Below are 25,805 nucleotides of genomic sequence, written 5' to 3' on the forward strand. Positions count from 1 at the left end.
TTGTTTGGGTCATCCTTTTTTCCCTTCTTGAAGATTGGGACCACATTGGCCCTCTTCCAATCTGCTGGAACGTCTCCCGTTCTCCAAGAACTCTCAAAGATGGTTGCCAATGGTTCCGAAATGACTTCCGCTAGTTCCTTCAATACTCTGGGGTGTAGTTGATCTGGCCCTGGGGACTTGAACTCATTAAGAGCGGCCAGGTATTCCTGGACAACTTCTTTCCCAATTTGGGGTTGGATGTCCTCAAATCCCTCATCCACTCCATCTTGCTGAGGTTGAAGACTCTCTTTTTGTGAGAAGACCGAGGCAAAGAAGGCATTAAGTAGTTCTGCCTTTTCCCTATCCCCTGTCAGCATTGCCCCATCTTCTCCTCGAAGAGGTCCTATCGCCTCCTTGTTTTTCCTTTTTCTACTGACATAAGAATAGAAGCCCTTTTTATTGTTTTTAATGCCCCTGGCAAGTCTGAGCTCGTTTTTTGCTTTAGCCTTGCGGACCTTTTCCCTACAGGTGTTGGCTATTTGTTTGAATTCTTCTTTGGTGATTTCTCCCTTTTTCCACTTCTTTTGCATGTCTCTTTTGTGTCTTAGCACAGTTAGAAGTTCTTTGGACATCCATTCTGGCTTCTTTGCGCTTGTCCTATTTTTTCTCTTTGTTGGCACGGTTTGCAATTGCGCCTTGAGTATTTCACTCTTGAGAAATTCCCATCCATCCGTAACTCCCTTGTCTTTTAGTATCTGTGTCCACGGAATGCTGCTCAGCGTTTCCTTCATTTTTTGGAAATCAGCTCTCCTAAAGTCCAAAATGCGGGTTTGACTTGTCTTAGTTTCGGCCTTCCTTTGTACCTCAAATTGCAGGAGCACATGGTAACTTGCCCCTAAGGATCCTACCACTTCGACCGCATCGATCAGGTCCTCCGCATTTGTTAGGATGAGATCAAGAGTAGCCAATCCCCTTGTTGCCTCTTTTACCTTCTGGACCATGAAATTGTCTGCAAGGCAAGCAAGGAATTTGTTGGACCTTGTACTCTTGGCCGAGTTTGTTTTCCAGCAAATATCGGGATAGTTGAAATCGCCCATGACTACTACATCTCTTCTCTGTGCCTGTTTGGTCAACTGTTGGCAGAAGACTTCATCAAGTTCTTCCTCCTGGCTTGGGGGTCTGTAGTAGACACCTACAACGACATCTTTTTGAGTCCCAGTTCCCTTGATTCTTATCCAGATGATTTCAAGCTGGTTTCCCAGATTGCTGTCTTGAATCTCTTCTGCAGCATAAGAGTTTTTGACATATAAGGCTACTCCGCCTCCTCTCCCCTTTGTTCGGTTTCTGTGAAAGAGGTTATACCCCTCGATATCTACATTCCAGCGATAGGAGTCATCCCACCAGATTTCAGTGATCCCTATGATATCATATTTGTGGTGTTGTGCTAAAAGTTGGAGTTCATCTTGTTTATTTCCCATACTCTGTGCATTAGTGTAAAGAGTAAGACATGTGAGCCCCTGAGATCTTCCCTTGAGCAAGTCTTGCCTTTGCTAAAAATGATTTACCTTCATGCCTAGTTGTGGAGGTCAGAGAAAGTGGAAGAAGAAGCCCCGAGTAATGGCTAATCAATATCTTCACATTGTACATCATAGTGCAGTTGTACTAGACCATTAGGCAAGGCAGAATATTTTAGCCATTCCCAGAATAGATCTCTAGTGTTTCAAGTTAAGCAATATCTGTATGTTTTTGCAACAGAACCTGTGCTGTATTTCCAGCAACCTAGCTAGTTTAGAAATAATATGTTGCTATGTTATTAGGTTTTCATAATGGGGAAAATATTCCAGTGCAAAATGATATTTTGATTGCACTGGGATCAACCTATCATTTTTCAGTGGAGCACTTTAGAATGTAATATGTCATTTGCTCCGACCTGGACGCCACAGATACTGAAGTCTCTCAAGATGTAGCGAGAAGACCTGCTTGTCTGGTTTTAAGGGATTCATTTCACTTTGTGCAACCCAAGGACATTGGCAAGATTCTTGGAGAAGAGAAGGCAACCACATGCATCCTGGACCCCTGCCCATCCTGGATGATAAAGGAAGTCAGAAGGGGTTTGGCAGAGTGGGTAAAGGTGGTGACTATCACTGGACCCCACTGATTTGATCACCTTTTGGCCAATTTCCAATCTCCCCTTTTTGCGCAATGTTTTGGAACGTGTGGTCACCTCGCAGCTCCAGGGGTTCTTGGACGAAACTGATTATCTGGATCCGTCGCAGTCTGGTTTCATACCAGGACATGGAACTGAGACAGCCATGATTGCAGAGAGCTCAAGAGGGGAAGTATGTCCCTGTTGGTTCTCCTGGATCTCTCAGCGGCCTTCGATACCATAGACCACTGTATCCTTCTGGGTCGCCCTATGAGGATGGGCTTTGGGGATACTGTTCTGCAGTGGCTCTGGTCCTTCCTTAAGGATCATACCCAGAAGGTGTTGTTGGAGGACACCTGCTCGGCCCCACAGCCATTGCCCCGTTGTGTCCCACAAGGCTCGGTATTGTCCCCCATGCCGTTTAACATCTACATGAAGCCATTGGGTGAGATTATCCAGAGTTTTGGAGTTTGATGCCATCTCTATGCAGATGATGTCCAACTCTAATACTCCTTCCCACCACATGCTAAGAAGTCTGTCCAGGTCGTGAACCAGTGCCTGGTTACACTCCCCTTGAAGGTGCAGGTTCTCAGCTTAGGAGTCCTCCTGGAATCTCAGGCGGTGGAACCTCAGGCGGTGGCTGGGGGGGCTTTTGCACAATTAAAATTTGTGCGCTAGCTGCACCTGTACCTTGGGAAGCAAGACTTGGCCACAGTAGTCCACGCACACTTTACATCCTGGATAGACTACTGCAATGCGCTCTTTGTGGGGTTGCCTTTGAAGGAGGTTTGGAAGCTTCAAAAGGTCCAATGAGAGGCAGCCAGATTAATAACTTCCATGTTACATCCTCTCAACAGGCTGCCTGTTTGCTATCGGGCACAATTCAAAGTGCTGGCTTTGGCCTATAAAGCGCTAAATGGCTCCAGCCCAATTTACCTGTCCAAATGTAACGTGTCAAATGCTGTGAGTTTATCTGATGAGACATGCAGTACTAATGAATGTTCATGCTATATGCCCATGGTCTATAGGCATTCACTCCTGACGTTTTGCCTGCATCTATGGCAAGCATCCTCAGAGGTAGTGAGGTCTGTTGGAACTAGGCAAAAGGGTTTATATATCTGTGGAATGAGCATGGTGAGACAAAGGACTCTTCTCTGCTGGAGCTGGGTGTGAATGTTTCAACTGAGCACCTTGATTAGCATACCATGGGCTGACTGTGCCTGGGGAAAACTTTTGTTGAGAGGTAATTAGATGTCCCTGCCTGCTTCCTCTCTGTTGTTGTGCTGTTGCAATTTTAGAGTCTCATAGACTTAGCATGGGGATTTGGTTAACCAGTTAAAATTCATGAGGAAACCAGTTTTTTTTTTAAAAAAAAAAACCTGAAAAATTTCGGGGGGGGGGGGGGGTTGAACCCCTACCCCCCCCCCTCGCTACAGGCCTGGATGTCTTTCATATTCGGTTCACTTGGGGGGGAGGTTGAGTGTCATAGGGTCTCTGCTTTCTTTATCTACTCTAGATTTAGATGTAGCCATGTTTGCCTTTTAAATAGATTCTTTTCTTCCCTTTAATTCTAAAAATTACTATTCTCTGGTCTTCACTTTAAGTTACTCTGCAGTTTGTTTAGTATACTTATATATGTATTTGTTTTATTTTTATTTATTTATTTATTTCATTTTTATCTATCAATCAATCAATATTTTTATTTTTTATTATTATATATTTTATTTTTTATTATATATATATAATATAAATATATTTATATTATTTATATTTATTATTATTATTTATTCTTTTTAATTTATTTTTCCCCCTTATCACTTCTTTATTATATTCTTTATTGTATTTGTTCTATTTATTATTTTGTTTTGTTCTCTTCTTTGTTTCTTGCTTCAGCAGCTCTGTTAAACACTTCCTTTATTTCCCTTAGGGTGTTAATGTGGTGTCTTATTTGGTGTTTTATTATGCCTAAACTATCTTCTTTCTATCTTTCCCCCCTCTGTTATGGAGTCAATGATTTTCTGTCTCCTTTGTTAGGCTATCTTTGGACCCTAGCTCGCCCCGGCACGATCCGCTATGCCCTGTGGACCACCTTTGCCGGGTCCTTTGGACACCACCCTTGAGGGGAGAGTGTCTCTTAGGACCGTCGGCAGGTCGCCCTGCGGGCTCTGCGGAAACCGTCCTGCAGCCGTCACGCCAACCCGGAAGTGGCAAATCATTTTTTCTTTTTCTGTTTTAAATATTGTTTATCAAGTTTTCATAGTACATAATAGAGAAAAGCACTTGTTAGGGAGAGAGAAAAAGAAAGAAAAATGAAATAAAAGGGGAGGAGATGTAGGGAAGGGGAAGGGGTGTGTGGGAGTGGAGTGGTGGGAAGGGGGTTCGGGAATTTAAAACAAGAACCGGAAAAAGTGAGTCTGGAAGCTCTGGGAGACTTCCAATTCCATCTCACTTCCAGGTGGCCTGAATGACACCTCAGGGACCATTGAGGCCTCTTTTGGCTGCAAAATAAATTCTTCATTCTTTCTTTCCTGGACTTTGGGAGCGGGATCCAACAAGGTTTCACGGTCATCAGCACGTACTTTCTCGCTCTTTTTTTTTAAAATAGATTTTTATTAAATTTTGCATATATAAACATATATAGACATATATTAACATACAATATGATACAATACAATACAATCGGGTGAACAGGGGGAGGAAGGGGGAGGGGAGACAGATCTATCTGTATTGGAATCCCCCTATTTCTTTTTCTTTTTTCTTTTTTTTACAGGGACCCCTATTTCTAATATAGTCTTTAAACCCGGTCCAGTTTGCCCTTATATGCGTTCCTTTTAATCTTTGTGAAAGACAGTCCATTTGAATAATGTCAAAGACTTTGAGAACCCATTCATCCAAGCTTGGGACTTCTTTATGTTTTCAGGATCTAGCAAGTATTATCCTTGCCGCTGTACTAAGCAGGAACAGTATTCTTTCCTGACTCTTGTCTAATTTCGTATTCACAATTCTTAGCAAATATGTCTCTGGCTCTTGTGGAAATTTGTACTTTCTTGCTCTTGAAAGGCTCAGGTGCTGGAGTCACAGGAATCGGTATGGGCTTCACCTCCGTCAAATACAAGGTGCAGGAGAGCACCAACAAAGAAGGGGGCACATTCTCTCTAAGATTCAGGTCCAGCCACGGGTTGAGTTGCTCCTTCAGCTGCTCCTTCGAAATGCCCAAGGACCTCATGCCTCTTGCCCAGCATGCGGCCTGGAGCTCAGACGCACTCAGCCCATTGACACCTTCCCTGGAAATAATTTCCTCGTCTGCTTTGATAGACCTGAGCTTCATCAGAAGCTGGAAGCGGAGGAGGTTGTTGGTGCCAATGGGCTACAGGTCCAGCAGTTTGCAGAGGATGATCAACTGCAGCCTCTCCAGGTGATCCAGGGTCGGTTCGTCCTCAAAAAGCTTGAAAAACGGAATAATCTCCTGGGTGCTGGGCTGCTGGCCGCTGTGCCAGACCTTTTGAACATAGGAATAGAATTGCTGTGTGGCTTCTCCTGTACTGGCTTTGTTCCTTCTGGCCAACTCCGCAATGGTCTCCTGTAAGAACTTGGCTAGCTCCAGCTTGGCACTCAGTTTCTTCCTTTGTTTTAATTCCTTTTTGGATTCGGTTTCACAGGTTGAGGGAAGCATTTCAGGGAAGAGTTTCAAAAACACTGGCAAAAGTGAGCCGTATTCCAATGTTTAGTGTTGAAGAAAAGTAGTAATAACTAAAGTTATTATCAGGCAGTCTTCAACCTTTGGAAATATAGTTGGCATCAGAATAGCTTCTGTCCTCCCTCAGGATACTTGCCAGTCTATAGAGCATTCCAAACACTTTTCTTGAATAAAAGTTAACATACTTACAATTTTAAGAGTATATTATTAACACTTTTACTGTTTTGTATTGGGATACTTAAAAGGGCTAATTTTGTATTAGACAATATTAACATAAAATTGGTTTACTGTACCCTCAACATTAGCCAAGACTATTAATAAATATGACATATTTTAAAAAAAACACTGGCAAAAGGAATTCCATAAAGGGTACGATGATGAACACCAGGAAAGGGACCAGGCGGAAGAGATCAGCAGACGTTCTCATCAGCCTTCGCCTTTTCCTCCGCGTGAGCACCTGCTGATGTAACAGTCTCCACACCATCCTAGCAGCAACTTTGGTATCTATCCAAAGCAAGTGGAATCCATTGTAATAGTGTTTCAGTTCATCTACAATCCTCTGTCGGAGTGATTTCTTGGCAATGGTGGTGGCTTGGTCAACGGGGACCTTGGTCACCTCACTGTCTGTTTTTGGAGTGCTTTGATCAGGCGGAGGCTTGTCCTGGAGTTCTTGCTGCCAGTAAGTGGACATGTGAAGCATTTGCAGAGACTTATTCCCCAAGTGAGGCAGCCCAACGCCCGGTCGTATTCTGCAGAAAGGCTGTTGGCTTTCAGAGTCCCTCCGAGGTGTGCAGTTAAGGTGGGAATCCACCAAATGGACAAATGCAACTAATGGGGGTAATGGAGAGCAGTTGGAGTGGACAAGCAGATGAGGTCCCCTGGACCTTGCAACAGCACGGAAGAGGTTATAACTGTAGACAGCCATGGTCACCGGGAGCGTCAATCAGTTTTGCCTATGACCTGCTGCCCAAGTGTGGGTTCCCCCCTTCTAGATGATTAAAAATGAAAGACACAAACATGAAACAGGAGAAGCTTGGCTGAGCAACACCATTGCAGTTATGGCCAAGATCTTGATATCTTATTTAATTACAAGCCAGCAGAGTATGCCCTAAAAGTGTGATCCAACTGTTAAGGGACCTAATGCAATCTTAGGCCCTACAAATAGAAGCATTGTGTGCAAGTAACAGGGATTAAAATATCTCACTGTTCTGCCCTGGTCAGGTCAGATCTGGAGTACTGCATGTTTCTAGGTACTACCAGAACTTGACCAGAAGAAAGTGACACAATACTTAGAGCCACCGCAAACTAGCGTCCTGCGAGAGCAAACTGTGCCAGCACGTCCGATGACGTCGAAGACTCCGCCTCTCTCTCCGCCTCTTTCTCCGTGCCAGCGTGGTTTTTCCTTTGCTAGGGCAGCATTGCTAGCGTACTCTCGTTGTTGAATTCTGTCAACAACGAGAGTACACTGGCAATGCTGCCCTAGCAAAGGAAAAACCACGCTGGCACGGAGAAAGAGGCGGAGAAAGAGGCGGAGAGAGAGGCGGAGTCTTATAACGTCATCGGACGTGCTGGCACAGTTTGCTCTCGCAGGACGCTAGTTTGCGGCGGCTCTTAAAGAGTCTAGAATAAAACCTGTTGACACAGTCTAACTACTGTTGTTTGTAACAGAGTCAGACTGAGCTTAATCTTCTTTCAGGGGACTCTCTCTCTGTTCACCAATGAAAAAGGATGCATCATCGATGACTTGATTGTGACCAGTACGTCAGAGGATCACCTCTATGTGGTCTCTAATGCAGGTTGCATGGAGAAGGATTTTGCTCTCATGCAGGTACATGTTCCCCATCCCAAAAGGGGATAATAGCAAGAGCAGATGAGAAGTATGCCATTCCAGGGTGGAGTTGAATGTATCCCTTTTCCATCCATTGTTGGGCCCCGTTACACCAGTGGTGGGCAAATGGTAGACAGTGTTACTGGATTGCAACTCTTATCAGCCCAAAACAGCATTCCCACTGACAAGAGGTGAAGGAACTGTTGTCAAAGAGCATCTGTAGCAACACATAATACCCATCCTTGCTATTGAGGGAAATGCTTAGGTGACACCAGTTGCCCCTCCAATGTATCAAGACCTAGCTGTTATTATAATGTCTGTTCCCTCTTGCAGAACAAAGCAAAGGAAATGAAAGCATCTGGCTGTGATGTTGAATTGGAGGTTTCAGAGAATGGTCTGCTTGCTCTCCAAGGTAAATATACTTTCTGCAGTGGTTGCTCCACCACTGTTGCAGGGACTATGAGGAGCATAATGTGCTGATACCAAGATCAGGCATTTGGTTTGTGAGAAGATGCACTGATGTATCAATGGCTCTGATGGAATTGTATCTCTCGGTCTAAGTCACAACTTCTTTGATTATCTTTTGGCGATAGGTTAACATTGCTTTCTATCACCCTGTTTTGTTTGCCACAGCCAACAGATTAAATTGTTGTGTTTGCTTTGATCAGTAAGGTCAGACCATTGACTGATATAACACCAACTAGTTGCAGTCTTTAGAGCGGCAGTGCTCACTTTACATTGTGCTGTCCACACATAAAAGAGCCCTCCTGGATCATAGCATCAGTATAATCCAGTACCCTGTTTTGATTAATAGATGACCCAGATGTTAAAGAGTTATAGAAAGCAGGGCATAGTGGCAGTGTTTCCTTCTTGTTTCTCTTTGCATTAATATTCAGAAGAGGCATTTAGCTAGTGTGATTTATATATATTGAAAAATTTCCGTTAGTAGTGCTTGATTTTAAATGGCCTTTTGGGAGATTTTCCCTCCAAATTTTATGCTATTTCTACCAGTTCTAAGGGATTGTCCTCTTCAAAACAAACAAATAAACAAAACAAAATGATGGATAATGGTATCAAGCAATGCAGCTAGTAATGCAATGAATTGTTATTTCATTGTTACAGTAAGAAATGGCAGCAAGTTATTTCTCAAAGATTGCAGCTAAGAAAGGGGAAAAAATTACTGTAACTTTGATCCAGCTGTATAGTTACAGTACTATATTGTACTATATCATTATATTACTGTAACTTTGATCCAGCTATATCCTTCATCTGAAGTGCCTGATTCTTGCCTATTTAACAAGACATTTCTGAATGCCTTGAGAGAGGATGGAGGACTAAGACCCATTCAAAGTATGGGTTAGTCTTTCAGCTGTGATTCTGGTTACCCCCTTTCTTCTTCCTCTTCCACTAGGTCCTGCCATGTCCCAAGTCCTCCAGTAATATATAATACTGATATTGTGCTATGCTAATAATATAATATATTGCATCTATCTATCTATCTTATCTTTTAAGCCGCTCTGAGTCCCCTTTGGGGTGAGAAGAGCAGCATATAAATGTCGTAAATAAATAAATAAAGTTTCAGATTGGGGGCAGGGAGCAAAAACCCACTCCTACACAGAGTCTCACTCATTGTTCTCTGTGTGCTATCATCAAAGTATCTACAATATTATGGAGGCTATAGTAGTGTTATGCCTGGGGACCAGAGATTGCCTGATGTGCAGTCCCATCAAGCATATGAAGGGTCTCATAGAGCACTGTAGGAAGCAGATTCCTGTTGCCTTCATACAAACATACTTTTTTTTTAAACTGCTTCCCAGGGAAACGGCGTCGTGTAGCCATGGATTTCCCTGGTGCCTCAATCATTTTGGCCCAAATCAAAGAGAAGCCGAAGAGGAAACGAGTGGGGCTGACTTCCACAGGGCCTCCCATTAGGCAGCATATGCCCATTCTTGGCCCAGAGGACAAGGCTATTGGTAAGTGTGTCTGTGGGTCTACAACCCCTTCCCATCACTGTCTGTAGGAATGTGGCTGTGGGACTGAAAGTGTAGGAAGGTGACAGCACTCCCAGCTCCAATCCTAATGCTATTCATGGCTTCATAGAAAATGGATGGTGTTCTATAATTCTGCAGGCAGGGCATCTGTCATCATTGGTTTGTCATCCAATGTGCCTGTTCAGATTAACATTTCTTACAGAGTCAGTCTTCCTGAACCTTGGCTCCTTTAGATGTGCTAGAGTACAACTTCCACAATCTCCTGGCCACAACAGAAGCACCTGACATCAGGCAGACTCCTCCCCACCCAGACATGAATGAATAGGAATGCTCCATAACAAAATCTGTACCTATAGCACCCACAAACATGCATTTAGGCCACCCTTTCTCAATTTGGTGCTGCTCAGATTGGTGGAAACGCCACTAAATCTGCGGCCTGATACACAAAGTTAATCCAGAATAGAGTTTAGCTGACTTAATCAACCAATGAATGGCAAACCATTACATAAGTACATCTCTTTGGTTCACTGAGTCTAAGCTGGAGATTTAGGCCAGTGTTCACAACAGTAGTTGAAATTGTATGATCCTCCAGATGTTGCTGGACTGGCTAAGCTTTGCTGCCTGCAATTTGCAGCCCAACAATTATTTATTTATTTACTATTTACTTTGCTTATATACCACAATTCTCAGCCCCAGGGGCAACTCATTGCCACATGATTCCCTATACCAGTGATGGTGAACCTTTTAGAGACCAAGTGCCCAAACTGTGTGTGTATGGGGGGGGGGATGGGGATGACACAGTGGACACAGGGAGAAGCGGAGGAGGGGGGAGTAAGGGGTGAGTAAGCGGGGGAGGTGGAGAGAGGGCGCAGTGTGTCTTCTAGCACTCGTGCCATAGGTTCGCCACTACTGCCCTATTCTATGAAGACTGTAAAAGTAGTATATTCCACTAGTGGAACCAAGTTGAAGAGTCCTGCAGAAATTATTTATGTTTGGCATACTACATTTCATAGTTTGTTCAGATTCTCTTTTCCTTGGTCAGTAAAGGAACATCCTTGTCCATTTGTCTTTGGAAATGTTTGGGCCACAGGTGGTGGCAAGATGCCCATCTCCAGCACTGTGTCCCTTTGTTTACAACAAATGGGGAGAATGTGTATGTTCCTTATTGACCTGTACTCTTGCCTGTTCCTCTTGCCCTAGGAGAGATTACCAGCGGCTGCCCCTCCCCTTGCCTGCAGAAGAATGTTGCCATGGGCTATGTGGAGAGTCAATACAGCAAAGTGGGTACAAACCTCACAGTAGAAGTGAGGAAGAAGAACTGCCCAGCTCAAGTCACCAAGATGCCCTTTGTTCCCACCCATTACTACTCAGGAAAATGAGCTGTAGTTAGGACAGGCTTTGTTTTTTTATATGATTTGTATTACAATGAAAGAATCACGAGCTTCTGCTGGAACAAAAATCCTTGTTTCTGAACATATAGCTCAGTGCCTACTGAGAGAAAAACCGAAAACTACTTCAGGCTACTGATTAAGAGAAGCCTCCCAAGACCTTAATAACTGTGAAGATACCTGGCTCCAAAAGCACACCCAAGGAACTATATGTACTACTGCATTCTCTTTGTGGGTTGTAAACCCCTGACAGTTCATTCCTTTGAGAAAACAAAATGTTTACTCTAACTCATGTATGTAGACATGACTTAAGCCTTACCAGCATTTTTACGGCCCCTTTACCTTCTTAGATAATAGGGGTAAATGTTTTCCTTGTGGTACAAGGGGGAAGACCTCGATAACCTTTTGAAAAAAGTAGATTTGCTTATTAAAATGTGAACAAAACCCAAGTTCCCATTCTACTTTCTCAAGGAAATATCTAGTAGTCTAATACATAAACTAACATCAACTCCATCCATTAACATATATAGAACAAAAATGTATAAGCTATTGAGGCTTTACTCCTTCACTTTTACCAATATCCTTTGAGATTGACAAGTTTTTTAGGTGGAGCAATTCAGGCAATTCAGGCTGGGTAGCGAATACAGGGGAAAGAGGGACATGTGCTCCCCAAGAGGACCGTTCTTTTAAAATTCAAAACCTCCTACTTGCTACACCTCTGTTGCCTTAGAGCAGTAATTCTCAACCTGTGGGTCCCCAAGTGTTTTGGCCTACAACTCCCAGAAATCCCAGTCAGTTTACCAGCTGTTAGGATTTCTGGGAGCTGAAGGCCAAAACATCTGGGGACCCCAGGTTGAGAACCACTGCCTTAGAGGTTACTGGATTGCAGTTTTCAGACATCCCTGGCAGCATAGGCCGATGGTGAAAAATCATGGGAGTTTTAGCTCAGCAAATTACAGAGCCCTACAGCTTCTGCACCATCTGTAGTTTGGCCCTCAGGTGATCAAGAAAGCACACAAGAGTAAATGCAATGAGACTCAGACTGCACTTGTGTTTCCTGTTACTTCTTTATAGTCCATTCCTTGCACACAATGACACAGGGGGCAGAAACAAAGGGATGGCTCAATATCAAGTTGGCACCTGTGGCACTATGGAGGTGCGGAGAGCTTCTTCATCTTGCGGCTCCAAAGCATGAGCACCATAGACAATGGTTTGTTTTCGAAAACAAGTAAGCTCAAAAGTAGTCATTGGCACAGAACACAGACGTTTACCTAGGTAGAAAGCCAGCAAGAGTATGAATTATTTAGGCTAACCTTCTGCACCTTTCCTCTTTTTTTTAAAAAGGTTTTATTTAAATACAATAACAACTTACAAAATAGACAAAACCCAAAACAGTGAACATTTTACAAACACATAACCCCACCACCAAGGCCTGAACAAGTATAATTTCCTTCACCATCTATATATATAAAATCCGAAGTGGCGTCCTACGAGGAAGCAAAACTCAAAAACCTCCCAACAGAAATCAACCAAAATTCCCATGCACCTTCCTTAACCCACTAGGTACAAACACACAGAATCAGAATTAAGACCAACAAAACAACACATCCACAAAACAACAAAACAACTGAGCATGCGCAATGGCGGCCAGCCGCCAGTTCCCCCGTGCGCGCGCACAAGGCCTGCCGGTCAACGCTCCCTCCACGAAGCCCCGCCCCCATCCTCCCTCGCCACGCAAAGCCGGAGAGCCCAAGTTAGCTTACGTGGAGCCCTTTGCCCATGCAGCCTTCCCTCGGCAGGGAAAAAAGCCCCAGCCGACGGGAGGAGAGAGCAGCAAAAGAGGCGAGTGCTGGGAAGGGAACGGAAAGGCAGGGGGGGGAGAGGAGGGGGACAGGCCACGCCCCCATCCTCCATGATCCTTCACTCCTCCTCCCCAAAGCCGAAGCCCCGCCCACTCCAAGCCCCGCCGCGTCGCACGCCGCCTCAAAGCCTGCTGGGAAAGCAGCAGCAACGGAGCATCCACGGAGCATCCACACAAGGAGGGGGGAGGGGGAGGAGGAAGGTCCACGGTGCTTGAATGAAGGACCTTCTTCTCTCCCTCCCTTCCCTTCTTTCCTCCCTTTCCTTCCTTCCTTTCTTTCCTTTTCTTCCTTCCTTCTCCTTCCTTTCCTTCTTTCCCTCCTTCCCTTCCTTCCTGTCCATCCTTCCTTTTCCTTCTTTTCCTTCCTCCTTCTTTCCCTTGCTTCATTTCCTTCCCTCCCTCCTTTCTTCCCCTCCTTCCTTCCTCCTTCCTTCCTTCTCCTCCCTCCCTCCCCATTTCCTTCCTTCCTGTCCCTTCTTCCTTTCCTTCTTTACCTCCCTCCTTTTCCTCCTTTCCCTTTCTTCATTTCCTTCCCCTTCATTTCCTTCCCTCCCTCCTTCCTTCATCCCCCTCCTTTCTCCTCTCCTTCCTTCCTCCCTTCCTGTCCCTCCTTTTTTTCCCCTCCTTCCCTTCTTTCCCTCCCTCCCTTCCTTTTTCTTCCTTCCTAACCCTCCTTCCTTCTTCATTTCCTTCTTTTCCTCCCTCCCTTTCCTCCTTTCCCTTTCATTACCTTCCCCCTCATTTCCTTCCCCCCCTCCTTTCTTCATCCCCTCCTTCCTGCCTCACTCCCTTCCTGCCTCTCCTTTCTTTTCCTTCCTTCCTGTCCCTCCTTCCTTCCTTCTTTCTTTCCTTCTTTCTAAGAGATAAATACAATATTAAATGGAAGGGACAGTCAAGAAGTAACAAGAGGAGAGAAAATGGGAAGGAAGGAAGGAGAGAAGCAGGGAGGGAAAGATGGAAAGAAAGAAAGAGAAGCAAGAAAGGAGAGAAGGAACAAAAGATAGGGAAGGAAAGATGTAACCAAAGAGCAAAGAAAGAGAGGAAAGAAACAGGTAGAGACGGAAGAAAGATAAGAGATAGGGAAAGAAAAAGAAGAAAGGAAGGAAAGAGGGAAAGAAGGAGAGAAAGAGGGAGGGAAGGTTGGCCACTGCAACGCGTGGCGGGTACAGCTAGTGTATTTATAAATCAGCCATTAATCAAATGTCATCTCCAAAATTCCTGACTAACCAAATTCTGTTGTTTTCCATTTTCGCTCTCTAAGACATATTTAATAAAGACCGACCAGTATGTCTCAAAATCTGACCTGTTAATTACCCCCCTGAATACCCTCATTTCCATTGTTAGTTTATCATTTAAAGCTACATTCCAAACTTCCCCATACCATGCATCCAGTGTTAGATTGGTTATTATTTTCCAGTTCTTTGCTATTAAAATTCTTCCCACTGTGAGCAAAATAGTCACCAATTCTTTCTTAGTTATTTCTACATTCAGCTTCGTGGTGTCCATTAATAATGCTAACCTAGCATCCGGCATAATATTTGATCCTATAATGTTGTTTATTTCGGTAAATATATCCTTCCAAAAATTCTTCACTTGGGGGCATTCCCACCATAGATGAAAATATGTCCCTTTGTGTTTGCCACATCTCCAGCAGAGGTTACTTTGCTTGCTATCCATCTGATGTTGTTTGACTGGCGTAGTATACCATCTCCATATAACTTTGTATACATTTTCTTTTAATCTTATTGATAGGTTCTTAGCCACTCTCCACTTCAGGACCCTTTTCCAATCAAAATCTATCAGAGGCCCTAGGTCTCCCTCCCATACGTTTTCTAACAGCTTCAGCCCTATTTCTTCACCAATTAGTCCATTATATATTTTCCCAATTAATCCTTTCCCCATTATTTCTTGGTTTTTGAGCTTACTTAACCATTCCTCATATTTATTCAGTGCTCTACATCTGGGATTTTTGCTTAACCAATCCTTTCTCCAATTATACAGCTATTGTCTCTCAAACCAATTCAGGGCACCTTGTTCTTCTAACTTACTAAACTTGCCCTTTGAGTTTTGTGTCCATTCCTTCCAGGAGAGAGCAGTTTCCCCCTCCACTAATTTTTTATGTTTAAGTTTAATTCTCAGGTCTTCTGGAAAAATTTCCAGTAGAACTATTTGAGTTAGGGGGAAAACTCCTGGAAATATCTTATTTTTTAATTTAACCCATGTCTCCATGACATCTTTAGCCAGGTTATTTTTACACCCCTTAATTTCCTTGCCTATTTTTGACCTAAAAAACATTTCCCCATAATCTCTGTGCCAGCATTTTCCTTCCACTTCCCGCCAAATTAATTTAGGTTCCGAAAGCAGCCTAAACACTCCCTTTATTATATGTGTCTGATGGTAGGTTTTTAGGTCTGGTATTCCTAATCCCCCTAATTTCTGAGAAATATACCATAGGCCTCTCGGTAGCCTAGATCTTCTAGATCCATTACAAAATTCATTTACTATTTTCTGCCATTTTTTAAGATCAACCTATGGCAGTTACATAGGAAGTTAAATTTGGATAATATTTTCATTTTAAAGATTGCGATTCTACCAAACCATGAGAGATTAAGTTTTTTGTATTTCTCCTATCAGTTGGTTCTCTCGTTCCCTTTCCTGTTTCTTCCGTATAGCCGCATATTTACTAAACAGTCCACTCAAGACTGCTTTCATTGCATCCCAGAGCACCTCATATGAAGGGGGTTCCCTTGCATTCAACTCCCAAATTTCTGCCCATTCTCTTAAAATATTTTCCCTTATAGATTTGTTGTTAATAATATTTATATCCATCCACATTCTTTTTAGAGGCTCATAGTCAATTTGGTAATCTAATATCATATTCACATCTCGATGGCCACTTATAGAATTTAAATTTACATAGACATCTTTAACATATTTTGCCAGGGGTGGTGTTATGAAAATATAATCAAATAGTAAACACCTTGTGCACTGCTGAATAATATGTGTATATCTTTTCATTCCCTCTCATTAATCTCAGTACATCCTTTAAGTTATAATTATTAATCAACTGAACAAAAGCACGCCTCGCTTGTAAATCCCCTCTCTTTTGTGATGATGAATCCAGTTCCTGATTAAATGTTGCATTCAAATCCCCTGCCACTATCATATTGTCTGTTTGTACTTTTCTCATCCTTTCGTCAACCCCTCTAAAAAAATCCCTTTGACCACTATTTGGGGCATAGATATTCACCAGTACATAATCCTCATTATTTACTGTACCCTTTATAATCAAGATTCGCCCTTCATCATCTTTATCAATTGAATCAATCTTAAATCCCACATTTTGTGAAATCAACACTGCAACCCCCCTGGCCCTAGCACTTCCAGATCCCTTTATATAATGCTCTACCCAATTCAAATGAATATCACTATGGCTCCCTCCCCGGTGGATCTCCTGCAGAAAAATAAAGTCTGGTCTTGACCTTTTTAAATACGCTCTCAATCTCTGAGATTTAAGTTTTGATGAGATACCCCTAACGTTAAGGGTAATACATTTATAACTATGCATTATCAACAAAAGTAATAAACATAATAAATGAATTCCTCATTACAGGCCTTACATACACCCCATTTGGCACACAAAAAAACATAACAGAATGCCCCACTTGCCCTACTTCCCCTATACCCCCACATACATATGCATTTCCCGATTCTGCTTTGACTGTATCTACAGCTAGCTTGGACACTGACATGTGTCTTGACAATCGGGAGGAGAAACCACAATAGATGGCCCGCACTTAATTATATCCTAACCCTTCTACCCTTATATATATATAATACCGAGTAATATTTATTACAAAATACATTCCTTTGACCCCTTATACACTTATCATAATTACAACCATTCTCATTTTAACTTCCTTCATTTTTATTTTATGTTATATTTTGTTTTAAATCAACTTAATATTTTTCTCTAACTCTTCTTTGACTGAAGTTATCAGTGTTTATATAACCTTGGCAGCCAGGCATGCTGCCAAACTTCTCTCCACAATCTTGTGCACCTGGAGTTTACATCAACTAGACCAAACCTCCCTTTCCCCACTCAGAAGCAAGCAAAAGGGAAAAAAAACCCAAAAACAAACACTCCAGAATTTTAACTGTGAGTCCTTTTGTTAATGTCTCTTAATCCTCGGAGTCTTCATTTTGATGATTTTCTTCATTATCTTCTTTGGCCGCTAATTGTTCCAGTCCTAATTTTCGCAGTAACATTTTTCCTTGATCTATTGACTTGGCAGTTAGAAGTTTCCCATCCTTGTAAATCCTTATAATGGCTGGAAAGCCCCAGGAAAATCTGATGTATGCAGCTATCAAACTTTGGGTAATAGGGCGCAAATCTGTCCTTTGTTTGATCGTCTCCTTTGCCAAATCTGGAAATACCAAAATTTTTCTCCCTTCATATTGCAAATCTTTGATGTGCCTGAATTGTTTTAAGACCAAGTCTCTTTGGGATTCCTTCACAAAAGCAACCAAAACATCCTGGGAGTTGTATTTTTGTGAACTGTAAACTCTGTGGGCTCTTTCAATTTGGGATGGCTGCAGTTTGATGCCATAAGTTCTTCCCCAGGCAATCAGTTTGTTTAGTAAATCAGTATTAGACAGGTCATTGGGCAGACCCTTAATTCTGATATTCTTTCTTCTTGATCTGTTTTGAAGATTTAATAATTCAGCTTTCAAGTCTGCCATGTCCTGATGAACAGCATGTAAGTCTTTCTTGGTTTCCTTGCTTCTGGTTTCTGTCACTGTCATGCGCTGGTCCATTTCTGACATTTTTGTTTGTATTTGAGCCACCTCCACCACTAAAACATTTACTGATGTTTCGACCCGAGTTTGCGATGCCTGCATGGACTCAAACGCCAGCAACAGCTGGTCGATTTTTGTTTCTATTGATTTACTGGGTGAATTGCTGGGTGATGTAGACGCAGTCTTATCTTTAGGCTTTGTTGCCATCGTGATTATATTCTCTTATATCCACTGAAATACCAGTGTTATTGTTTTCAATTCTTCTTAACTGCAACTTGAACTTCTTTAGAGCTATCAACGGCTCCTGAGCTCTCTGTTGCAGAAGTTAGATAGCAAACTGCCTGCCACAGCTGCCTTCCTTTAAAGCCAGTTAGCTGTTTAATTATAAAGTTCCTTCATAAAATGTTGTGAGATAGAAAATTCTTCTTACAAAGCTGCATACAGTCCGTTATTAGCAAGGAGTCTTCGTAATTCTGATAAAGATATCTATATTACTCACATTCCTTGTGCGGAGCTACCACCAGATGCGACTTATCTGACGGCCGGCATGCTGCAACTCCCACCTTCTGCACCTTTCCAACAGCAAGGTGCGGTGCTTAGCAAATGTCAGCAAAGGGCATTTTTAGCTAAACCGTAGAAATAATTTTCCACTCACACTGGTGCTGGTTCAGGGCAAAGGGAACTCAAGCACTGCTGCAGAAGGAAATGGGCTCCATATAACATGGAGTTGTAGACTTAAAGAGAGGCAGGCTTGGGACCAGTCTATGATTTGCAAAAAGAAAAAAAAAGCAGATCAGACTGCTTAAATGAAGAGGAGAAACTGCAGCTTCTCCAACCTGAGAGAGAGCAATCCTGAGAGTCAGTGCTTGATAACTGGACAGATAGGTAGAAGCAGTCCTCACAGCACCAATGTTGGCCAGCAACCAGGCCATAGGGTGGGAGAAAGGGCAACCATGGCTGCAACTTCCTCAGCACTGAAAAGAGCAAGGCCTCTGGGCAGGTGAGTGGCGAGCAGGCGGACATCAGCATCCTTTATGCTCCTGGAGCAGCAGGAGCCAGTTTCTGTCACCGTCGTCATCACTCCCGGTGAGTTTTCATCGTTTCATTAGTTGTGCCCTCCCTAGGTGCATGGGTAAAAAAAGAAAGAAGAATATAAAAGACCCAAAACATTAGTAAACCAAAGATGGGGATCCTTGCAGAAGGATCCTTGCAGAAGGGATCCCCTTCTGCTCACAGCGCCCTCTTCCTTCCTTCCTCTCTCTTCCTCTCACTTCCTGGATATCTTGTTTTTCCTATTTCAGTTCTGAAATAAAATAAACAGATGAAGACATTTAGTATGTTATAGCCAATGGCAGAGAAACACGCAAATCATGTCAGTCTATACATAAGTGGTACTTTTACAAGTAGAGAAAATATCTTGCTCATACGTTGAAGAAATTGGAGAATACCAACTGGTACAAACATGTAGGTTCTAACCTGAATTAAATCTCAGATGTTTGAGAGTATGAGGCTGGGTGTGTTGTCTATCTCTTCCTTGAATCAGTGGGATTTAAAGAGGCACCGATTTATCCTTAAGCAACTGATTCAGTAGATCTATTCCAGCTGGATAAGAAAGTGGATTTAGGGTGATAAACCACCACCATGGGTTTAGATTAAGGTTATGAACACGATTTGTTAAAAAAATATACAAAAATATGGGATCTCCCACGCCTTATCTAGTTAAGATGCTTTGGCTGTAATACCCATACATAGAGAAGCAAGCTCCAATGAACTCAACTGCACCCACGTTGAAGAAAATATTCCCCGAATTGCACTGCACCAGGGAAATGATAAACTGTTTAAAAGGGCATGATAGTTGAGTACAACTAAATGAGATTCAATCACTTCTGTGCTTTCAAGTTCTTTCTGACTTAAGGTAACTGTAAGACAAAGTGATGACAGGGTTGGTGATTAACCCAAGGTCACCCAGTGGATTTTCATGGCTGAGTGGGCAAACTGAGGAGAAAGCACAAGGAGAAAAACATAGAAGACATATGCCCCAGTGTTAGTTCTCCTTTATAAATGGTACCAGCAATACACTTGAATCTGTGTTTTTGTTGATTGATTAGGAATTTGGGTTGCCTGAGTTCCACTTAACTGGGAGTCTTATGTAGTTCCCTTCTCCTAAAGCTTGCAAAAGGAAACCCTTATTCACATAGTCCAACTTAGTAAACTGCCCCGAGTCGCCTGCGGACTGAGAGGGACGGTATATAAATATTTTGTTGTTCAGTCATTTCGAATGTTGTTCATTTGTTCAGACTGGTCCATGAAGTCACAACTCTTTGTGACTTCATGGACCAGTCCACGCCAGAGCTCCCTGTTGGTTGTCGCCACCCCCAGCTCCTTCAAGGTCAATCCAGTCATTTCAAGGATACCATCCATCCATCTTGCCTTTGGTCGGCCCCTCTTCCTTTTTCCTTCCACTTTCCCCAGCGTCATACTTTTCTCTAAGCTTTCCTTCCTTCTCATGATGTACTTCATCTTGGCCTCTACTATTCTACTATTCTTCTCTCCAATGAGCAGTTGGGCTTTATTTCTTGAAGTATGGACTGGTTGCATCTTCTCGCTGTCCAAGGCACTCTCAGAACTTTCCTCCAACACCACAGCTCAAAAGTCTCTATCTTCCTTCGCTCAGCCTTCCCTAAGGTCCAGCTCTCACATCTGTAGGTGACTACAGGGAATACCATTGCTTTAACTATGCGGATCTTTGTTGCCAGTGTGATGTCTCTACTCTTTACTATTTTATCAAGATTGGTCATTGCTCTCCTTCCAAGAAGTAAGTGTCTCCTGATTTCCTGGCTGCAGTTTGCGTATGCAGTAATCTTTGCACCTAGAAATACAAAGTCTGTCATTGCCTCCACGTTTTCTCCCTTGATTTCCCAGTTGTCAATCAGTCTTGTTGCCTAACCTTGGTTTTTTTATGTTTAACTGCAACCCAGCTTTTGTGCTTTCTTCTTTCACCTTGATTAGAAGGCTCCTCCACTCCTCCTCACTTTCAGCCATCAAAGTGGTGTCATCTGCATAGCTAAGGTTGTTAATGTTTCTTCCAGCAATTTTCACCCCAGCCTTGCATTCCTTAAGCCCCGCACATCGCACGATGTGTTCTGCATACAAGTTGAATAGGTTGGTGAGAGTATACAGCCTTGCTGGACACCTTTCCCAATCTTGAACCAGTCTGTTGTTCCATAGTCAGTTCTGACTGTTGCTACTCGGTCCTTATACAGATTCCTCAGGAGAGAGAAAAGGTGATTTGGTATGCCCATACCACCAAGAACTTGCCACAATTTATTATGATCCACACAGTCAAAGGCTTTAGAATAGTCAATAAAACAGAAATAGACGTTTTTCTGAAACTCCCTGCCTTTCTCCATTATCCTGCAAATATTTGCAATTTGGTCTCTCGTTCTTCTGCCTTTTCTAAACCCAGCTTGTACATCTGGCAACTCTCTCTCCATGTACTGTATAATTATAGTAAATAAATAAATAAAGATGGAGGAGAGTAGTGGAAAGGCTGAGCCAACCATAACCTTGATTTGTATCACCTGTTTTATTCTCACCTTTGTCTTGGTTTTGCTAGCTCTTCTAACCGTGACGAGCACCATTTCTTCTTCGTCACTTTCGGAGCAGGGGGTTCTATTGGAGACATAATGGCAAAAAATAATCCACTTTGTTTTGCTACACTTCGACACAATGCTGACTTGTTTTAGGGACATGGCCCCATGACTCCAGTGCCACTACAATTCTGACATTTCTTCAAATGTCAGAAAGTTTGTTTGTAAAAAGACCAACAGAATTGGTATTGCACCACCTCATGCACAAACTAACTTAAATCAAGGCAGCTGCTAGTCTTTCAAAAGCCTCTGGGCAGAATTGAAATGAAGGTGGAAAAAACAGACAGCTGGCCAGCTTAGCTGTGCAGGGAATCCACTGCAGGGAGAGGCAAGGGTCAGACAATGTGAATGGTTCAAGGCAGTAGAGAAGACCTTTGGATCTCTGCTTGCCAAGCCCCTCTTATCCTTCCCCACGACAATTGCAAACTGTATTCAGTCAACAAATACAAAGCAAGCTCTCCTGCAGACTAAGTCACCTGTCGACAGGAAAAGAAGAAGATTGAACTGGGCGTGCTACTTTAACACGACCGACCGCAAGAGTTGCAATCCTTTCCTCTGGTATTTGCAGAAGGAGAGAGGGGGACTTCCATATAGTTGAACTTAAAAGCAAACTACCATTGTCCCTTAATTGTAGTGGTTTAGCATGCCAAATGTAAAGGGTATTTCAAAATGATGGACCCAGTTTCAAAGCAGTCTATTTCATGATGGACATATGTTAGAATTACACAAAACATGACAAGTGGTAAAGGTGCCATTCATGGACAGTTTGGGGTTGCAGAAATATAGTGATTTCAAACTGGGTCTATCTTTTTGAAGCACCCTATACTTTACTAACCAATATGTATAACGAACCTTTCAAATTACATAAGCTCACATTTTTCTGCCTTTTGGCCTGTTTGATTGCCAAGGGGATTGTGGTATGCCATAACATATAGGTGGTGAGTCCTGCATTCCAGGTAGTGTGACATAATTTACAAAGCCTTGTATTGAAAGGAAGCTCTACCTTTCTATGGGAACCAAGAAGCTTGCTGTTCAGATAGGGCAGTTGTTCTCAACCTGTGGGTCCCCAGATGTTTTAACTTACAACTCTCAGAAATCCCAGTCTGTTTACCTGGTGTTAGGATTTCTGGGAGTCCCCTGCTTGGGATCAAGAAAGTGGAGCAGAGAAAAGTAATGCCCACAACATACTCAAAACAATATCTATTTTTCCAATGTTGCTGCAGCAGGGCTTCTGATTCCTCTGAAAAAACTGGAATAAGACTTTTCATGGGTTTCCCTTTGCATTCAAAGATATGGCCAAACGACAAGGGAAAACTAGAAAGCCATTGCTTTGAAATGGTATCATGGGATAAACAGTGTTAACACTCATTGTTAAGAATCTGCTAACACACATGCACCAAATCAACTTTGTGCAATAATATCCTCATGCAACTAGCTTGGAAAATGCTACTCAGAATGTGAAAACATACTCCAAATATGAAAATTCAGAATGCATTTCGGACATTTCAATGAATTTTGAATATGGCCATACCTAAACAAATACACAAAGCGTAGAGACAGCTTAAGGAATTGAGGAAAATGGAGAAGAGGTGACTAGCGAAAGTTGGACTACAAATAGTTGGAATGCATGGACAGTCAGACGGGGAATTTAGCTCACACAAGAGGTAGTTCACACCATAGACCCGGGGGAGCCGCATATCTGACTCTAGAGCAGTGGTTCTCAACCTGTGGGTCCCCAAGTGTTTTGGCCTACAACTCCCTGAAATCTTGTTAATGTAACTGATTTCCAATATTTTAGCAAGTGTATTTCCTCCCAGAAACACAGATTACATTTTTTTTTAAAAAAATTACAGTTACAGATATGTCCACTTTGGAGGTTTAAAACAATTTTTTAAGGGATGGAAGTGCTAATATTATTATGAAACTGTGTTTTTCCAGGGAGTTAAGGAAAATTTGGATGCTGTATTAATTTATTTCAAGGATAGTTCACTCCATCCAGATGGGGATTAAAACACAAGTTATTTTTAAACATAAGTCATTTTTAAAATGCTGTTTGGTATAATAATCTTTATTTTAGGACCTGATCGTACTGTGATTATTTATTATTGTGAAAAATAAATGCCTTGATGTAGAAAAGTCAATTTGTCTAATTTCTTTTCCAGATGTTGTTGCTGCTGTCATTCCAGGCATCAATTGAGAAAAGAAGAGGTCATAATCATTCTCTCATATCTGATGCACATATGGAGCAGCGATCACCTTGATAAACCAGAAGATGGGAGAACTGCTAATGAAATGTGGCTTTCCCTATCACCCAGTATAAATAAATGGCCATTCGTGCAATGGTAGGTACATCACTCAAGGTGGAGCCGTTTTTTTTAATTTAGGGCCCTTCTACACAGCCAATTAACCCAGAATATCAAGGCAAATAAGGCACAATATTTGCTTTGAACTGGGATATCTGAGTCCACACTGCCATATAATCCAGTTCAGTGTGGATTTTATACAGCTGTGTAGAAGGGGCCTAAGTCTTAGAGCGATGGCCTTCCTCTAGGTTGCTTCTGGATTTCATATGTGACAATGAAAAATGAATTTGGTATTTTAAATGTGTAAATGTGAATTACCGTATATACTCAAGTATAAGCCGACCCGAATATAAGCTGATGCATCCAATTTTACCACTAAAAACTGGGAAAACTGATTGACTCAAGTATAAGCCAAGGGTGGGAAAGGCAGCAGCTACCGGCAAATTTAAAAATAAAAATAGATACCAATAAAATTATATTAATTGAGACATCAGGAAGTGAAATGTTTTTGAATATTTACATAAAACTGGAATTTAAGATAAGACTGTCCAACTCTCATTAAACCATTATTCTAAGCTTCTCCGATGTAAATCTGCTTAAGTATCCTTCCAATTATTCATTTTATTTATTTACAACATATGTATCCCGCCCATATCAGCCCGAAGGCGACTCATAATAATAATAATAATAAAGAGAGGAAAATCATAAATGTTATAAAATTAATAATAATAGAGTAAAATAAGGGAAACATAATAACAGTAATAATAGAGTAAAATAATATATGTAATAATAACAATAATAAAGTAAAATAATAAAAGTAATAATAAAAGAGTAAAATAATAAATGTAAAATAATAATAACAATAACAGAGTAAAATAATAAATAACCTTGACTCAAGTATAAACCAAGACGGACTTTTTCAGCCTAATAAAAGGGATGAAAAACTAGGCTTATACTCGAGTATATACAGTAAGTTTCCTTTCAATGTATTGTCAGATTTTCTTTCTTTCTGATTTTTGGAGAAAATCAGGGTCTCAGGAGGAAAGGGGAATACAGGACTGGAGTTGAGCAAGAGTCGCGTGATAGCCCACCAGTAAAACAGCAGAAACTGAGAAATTTAAATTTTCAGTTGCTATTTCTCCAGAGTATTTGGTACTGTGAATAAGAGAATACTGGCGGTTGTTGTTGTTTTTCAAAAATAATATTTTTCAATCAAATGTATGAGTCATGCAGTATTGATCAAATTGGGAACTTCACTCATTCCCTTCCAGTAGGTTAGACGGATGAGAAAGGGAATTCTCAGTGATTCATGGATCTGCTTACTTTTATCCCCAGCCTGAAAACAGGGAGGATAGCAGAACAGAAAGGATTCATCAACTTTACCGTTTAGTGTAGCAATGTAATATAAATTTAACTGCCAATATATAATTAACATATGTGTAATAAACATCCCCTTTTCTACTAAAACATAATGTAAGGTTTATGTAAGTGTGTTAGCTACTGGCACTGCCTTAAAAAAAAAAAGTGATACTGTACCTGGAGGGGTTATTGGAGGAAGTGTGGCTTTTTTAAAATTCTCCTCCAGAAGCCGCTCCCATCTCATCTGGGCTCTGATGCCCTGTAAGCAAGAATACTGGGATTAGACAAACTGAAAGCCTCGGTGTTACTGCTACTAATTCTTAATAAGGGAAATGTGCAGAGACACTATTGTTAAGGTTCTGGTCTTAGCTGTGGGACAATGAAGAGATTTCCATGACTCAGTCAGTAATAGAGATCTCTCTGCCCCCGCCCCCTCTCTCTTTTCCCCTCCTCCTCCTCCTCCTCCTATTACACACTTCAACTTCTATTGAGTTAAAATATTTCTATCTTGGCTCTCTTCACCATGGAATAGCTTTTCGATCACCTCATCTTCCTTTTCAAGGAAGATTTTGGGAAAGATGTCAAACATCAAACGTGGCAAACTTTCCAGGTGGAGAGAGTTGACTCCTTTAAATTTGGATACATCTACACTATGCAAAGAAGGTAGATTGACACCACGAACTGCCATGGTTTAATGTTATGGAATCGTGGGAGCTATACTTTTTACAAGACTTTTTGGCCTTCTCTGCCAAATAGCAGTGATAGCTGACTGAACAAGAACTCTCGTGATTCCACAGGAATGA

The 25,805-nt window shown here is 41.9% G+C and overlaps 1 protein-coding gene and 1 long non-coding RNA gene across 2 annotated transcripts; both read left to right on the top strand.

Annotated features, from left to right (window-relative positions):
* The first annotated feature begins 7,520 nt into the window (after positions 1-7,520).
* Positions 7,521-9,087, top strand: LOC137097397 (uncharacterized). Its single transcript, XR_010910202.1, has 3 exons — positions 7,521-7,650; positions 7,984-8,062; positions 9,062-9,087. It is a non-coding gene; the product is annotated as an uncharacterized lncRNA (long non-coding RNA).
* Positions 9,088-9,439: 352 nt separating this feature from the next.
* On the top strand, positions 9,440-11,478 carry LOC137097396 (aminomethyltransferase, mitochondrial-like). Its single transcript, XM_067470341.1, has 2 exons — positions 9,440-9,623; positions 10,842-11,478. Exons 1-2 carry the CDS (start codon positions 9,488-9,490, stop codon positions 11,018-11,020), a joined length of 315 nt encoding a protein of 104 aa, XP_067326442.1. The 5' UTR covers positions 9,440-9,487; the 3' UTR covers positions 11,021-11,478.
* Positions 11,479-25,805: the final 14,327 nt, after the last annotated feature.

The sequence above is a fragment of the Anolis sagrei genome, chromosome 1 (genome assembly GCF_037176765.1).
Source record: "Anolis sagrei isolate rAnoSag1 chromosome 1, rAnoSag1.mat, whole genome shotgun sequence".
In the NCBI taxonomy this organism is placed as follows: Eukaryota; Metazoa; Chordata; class Lepidosauria; order Squamata; family Dactyloidae; genus Anolis; species Anolis sagrei.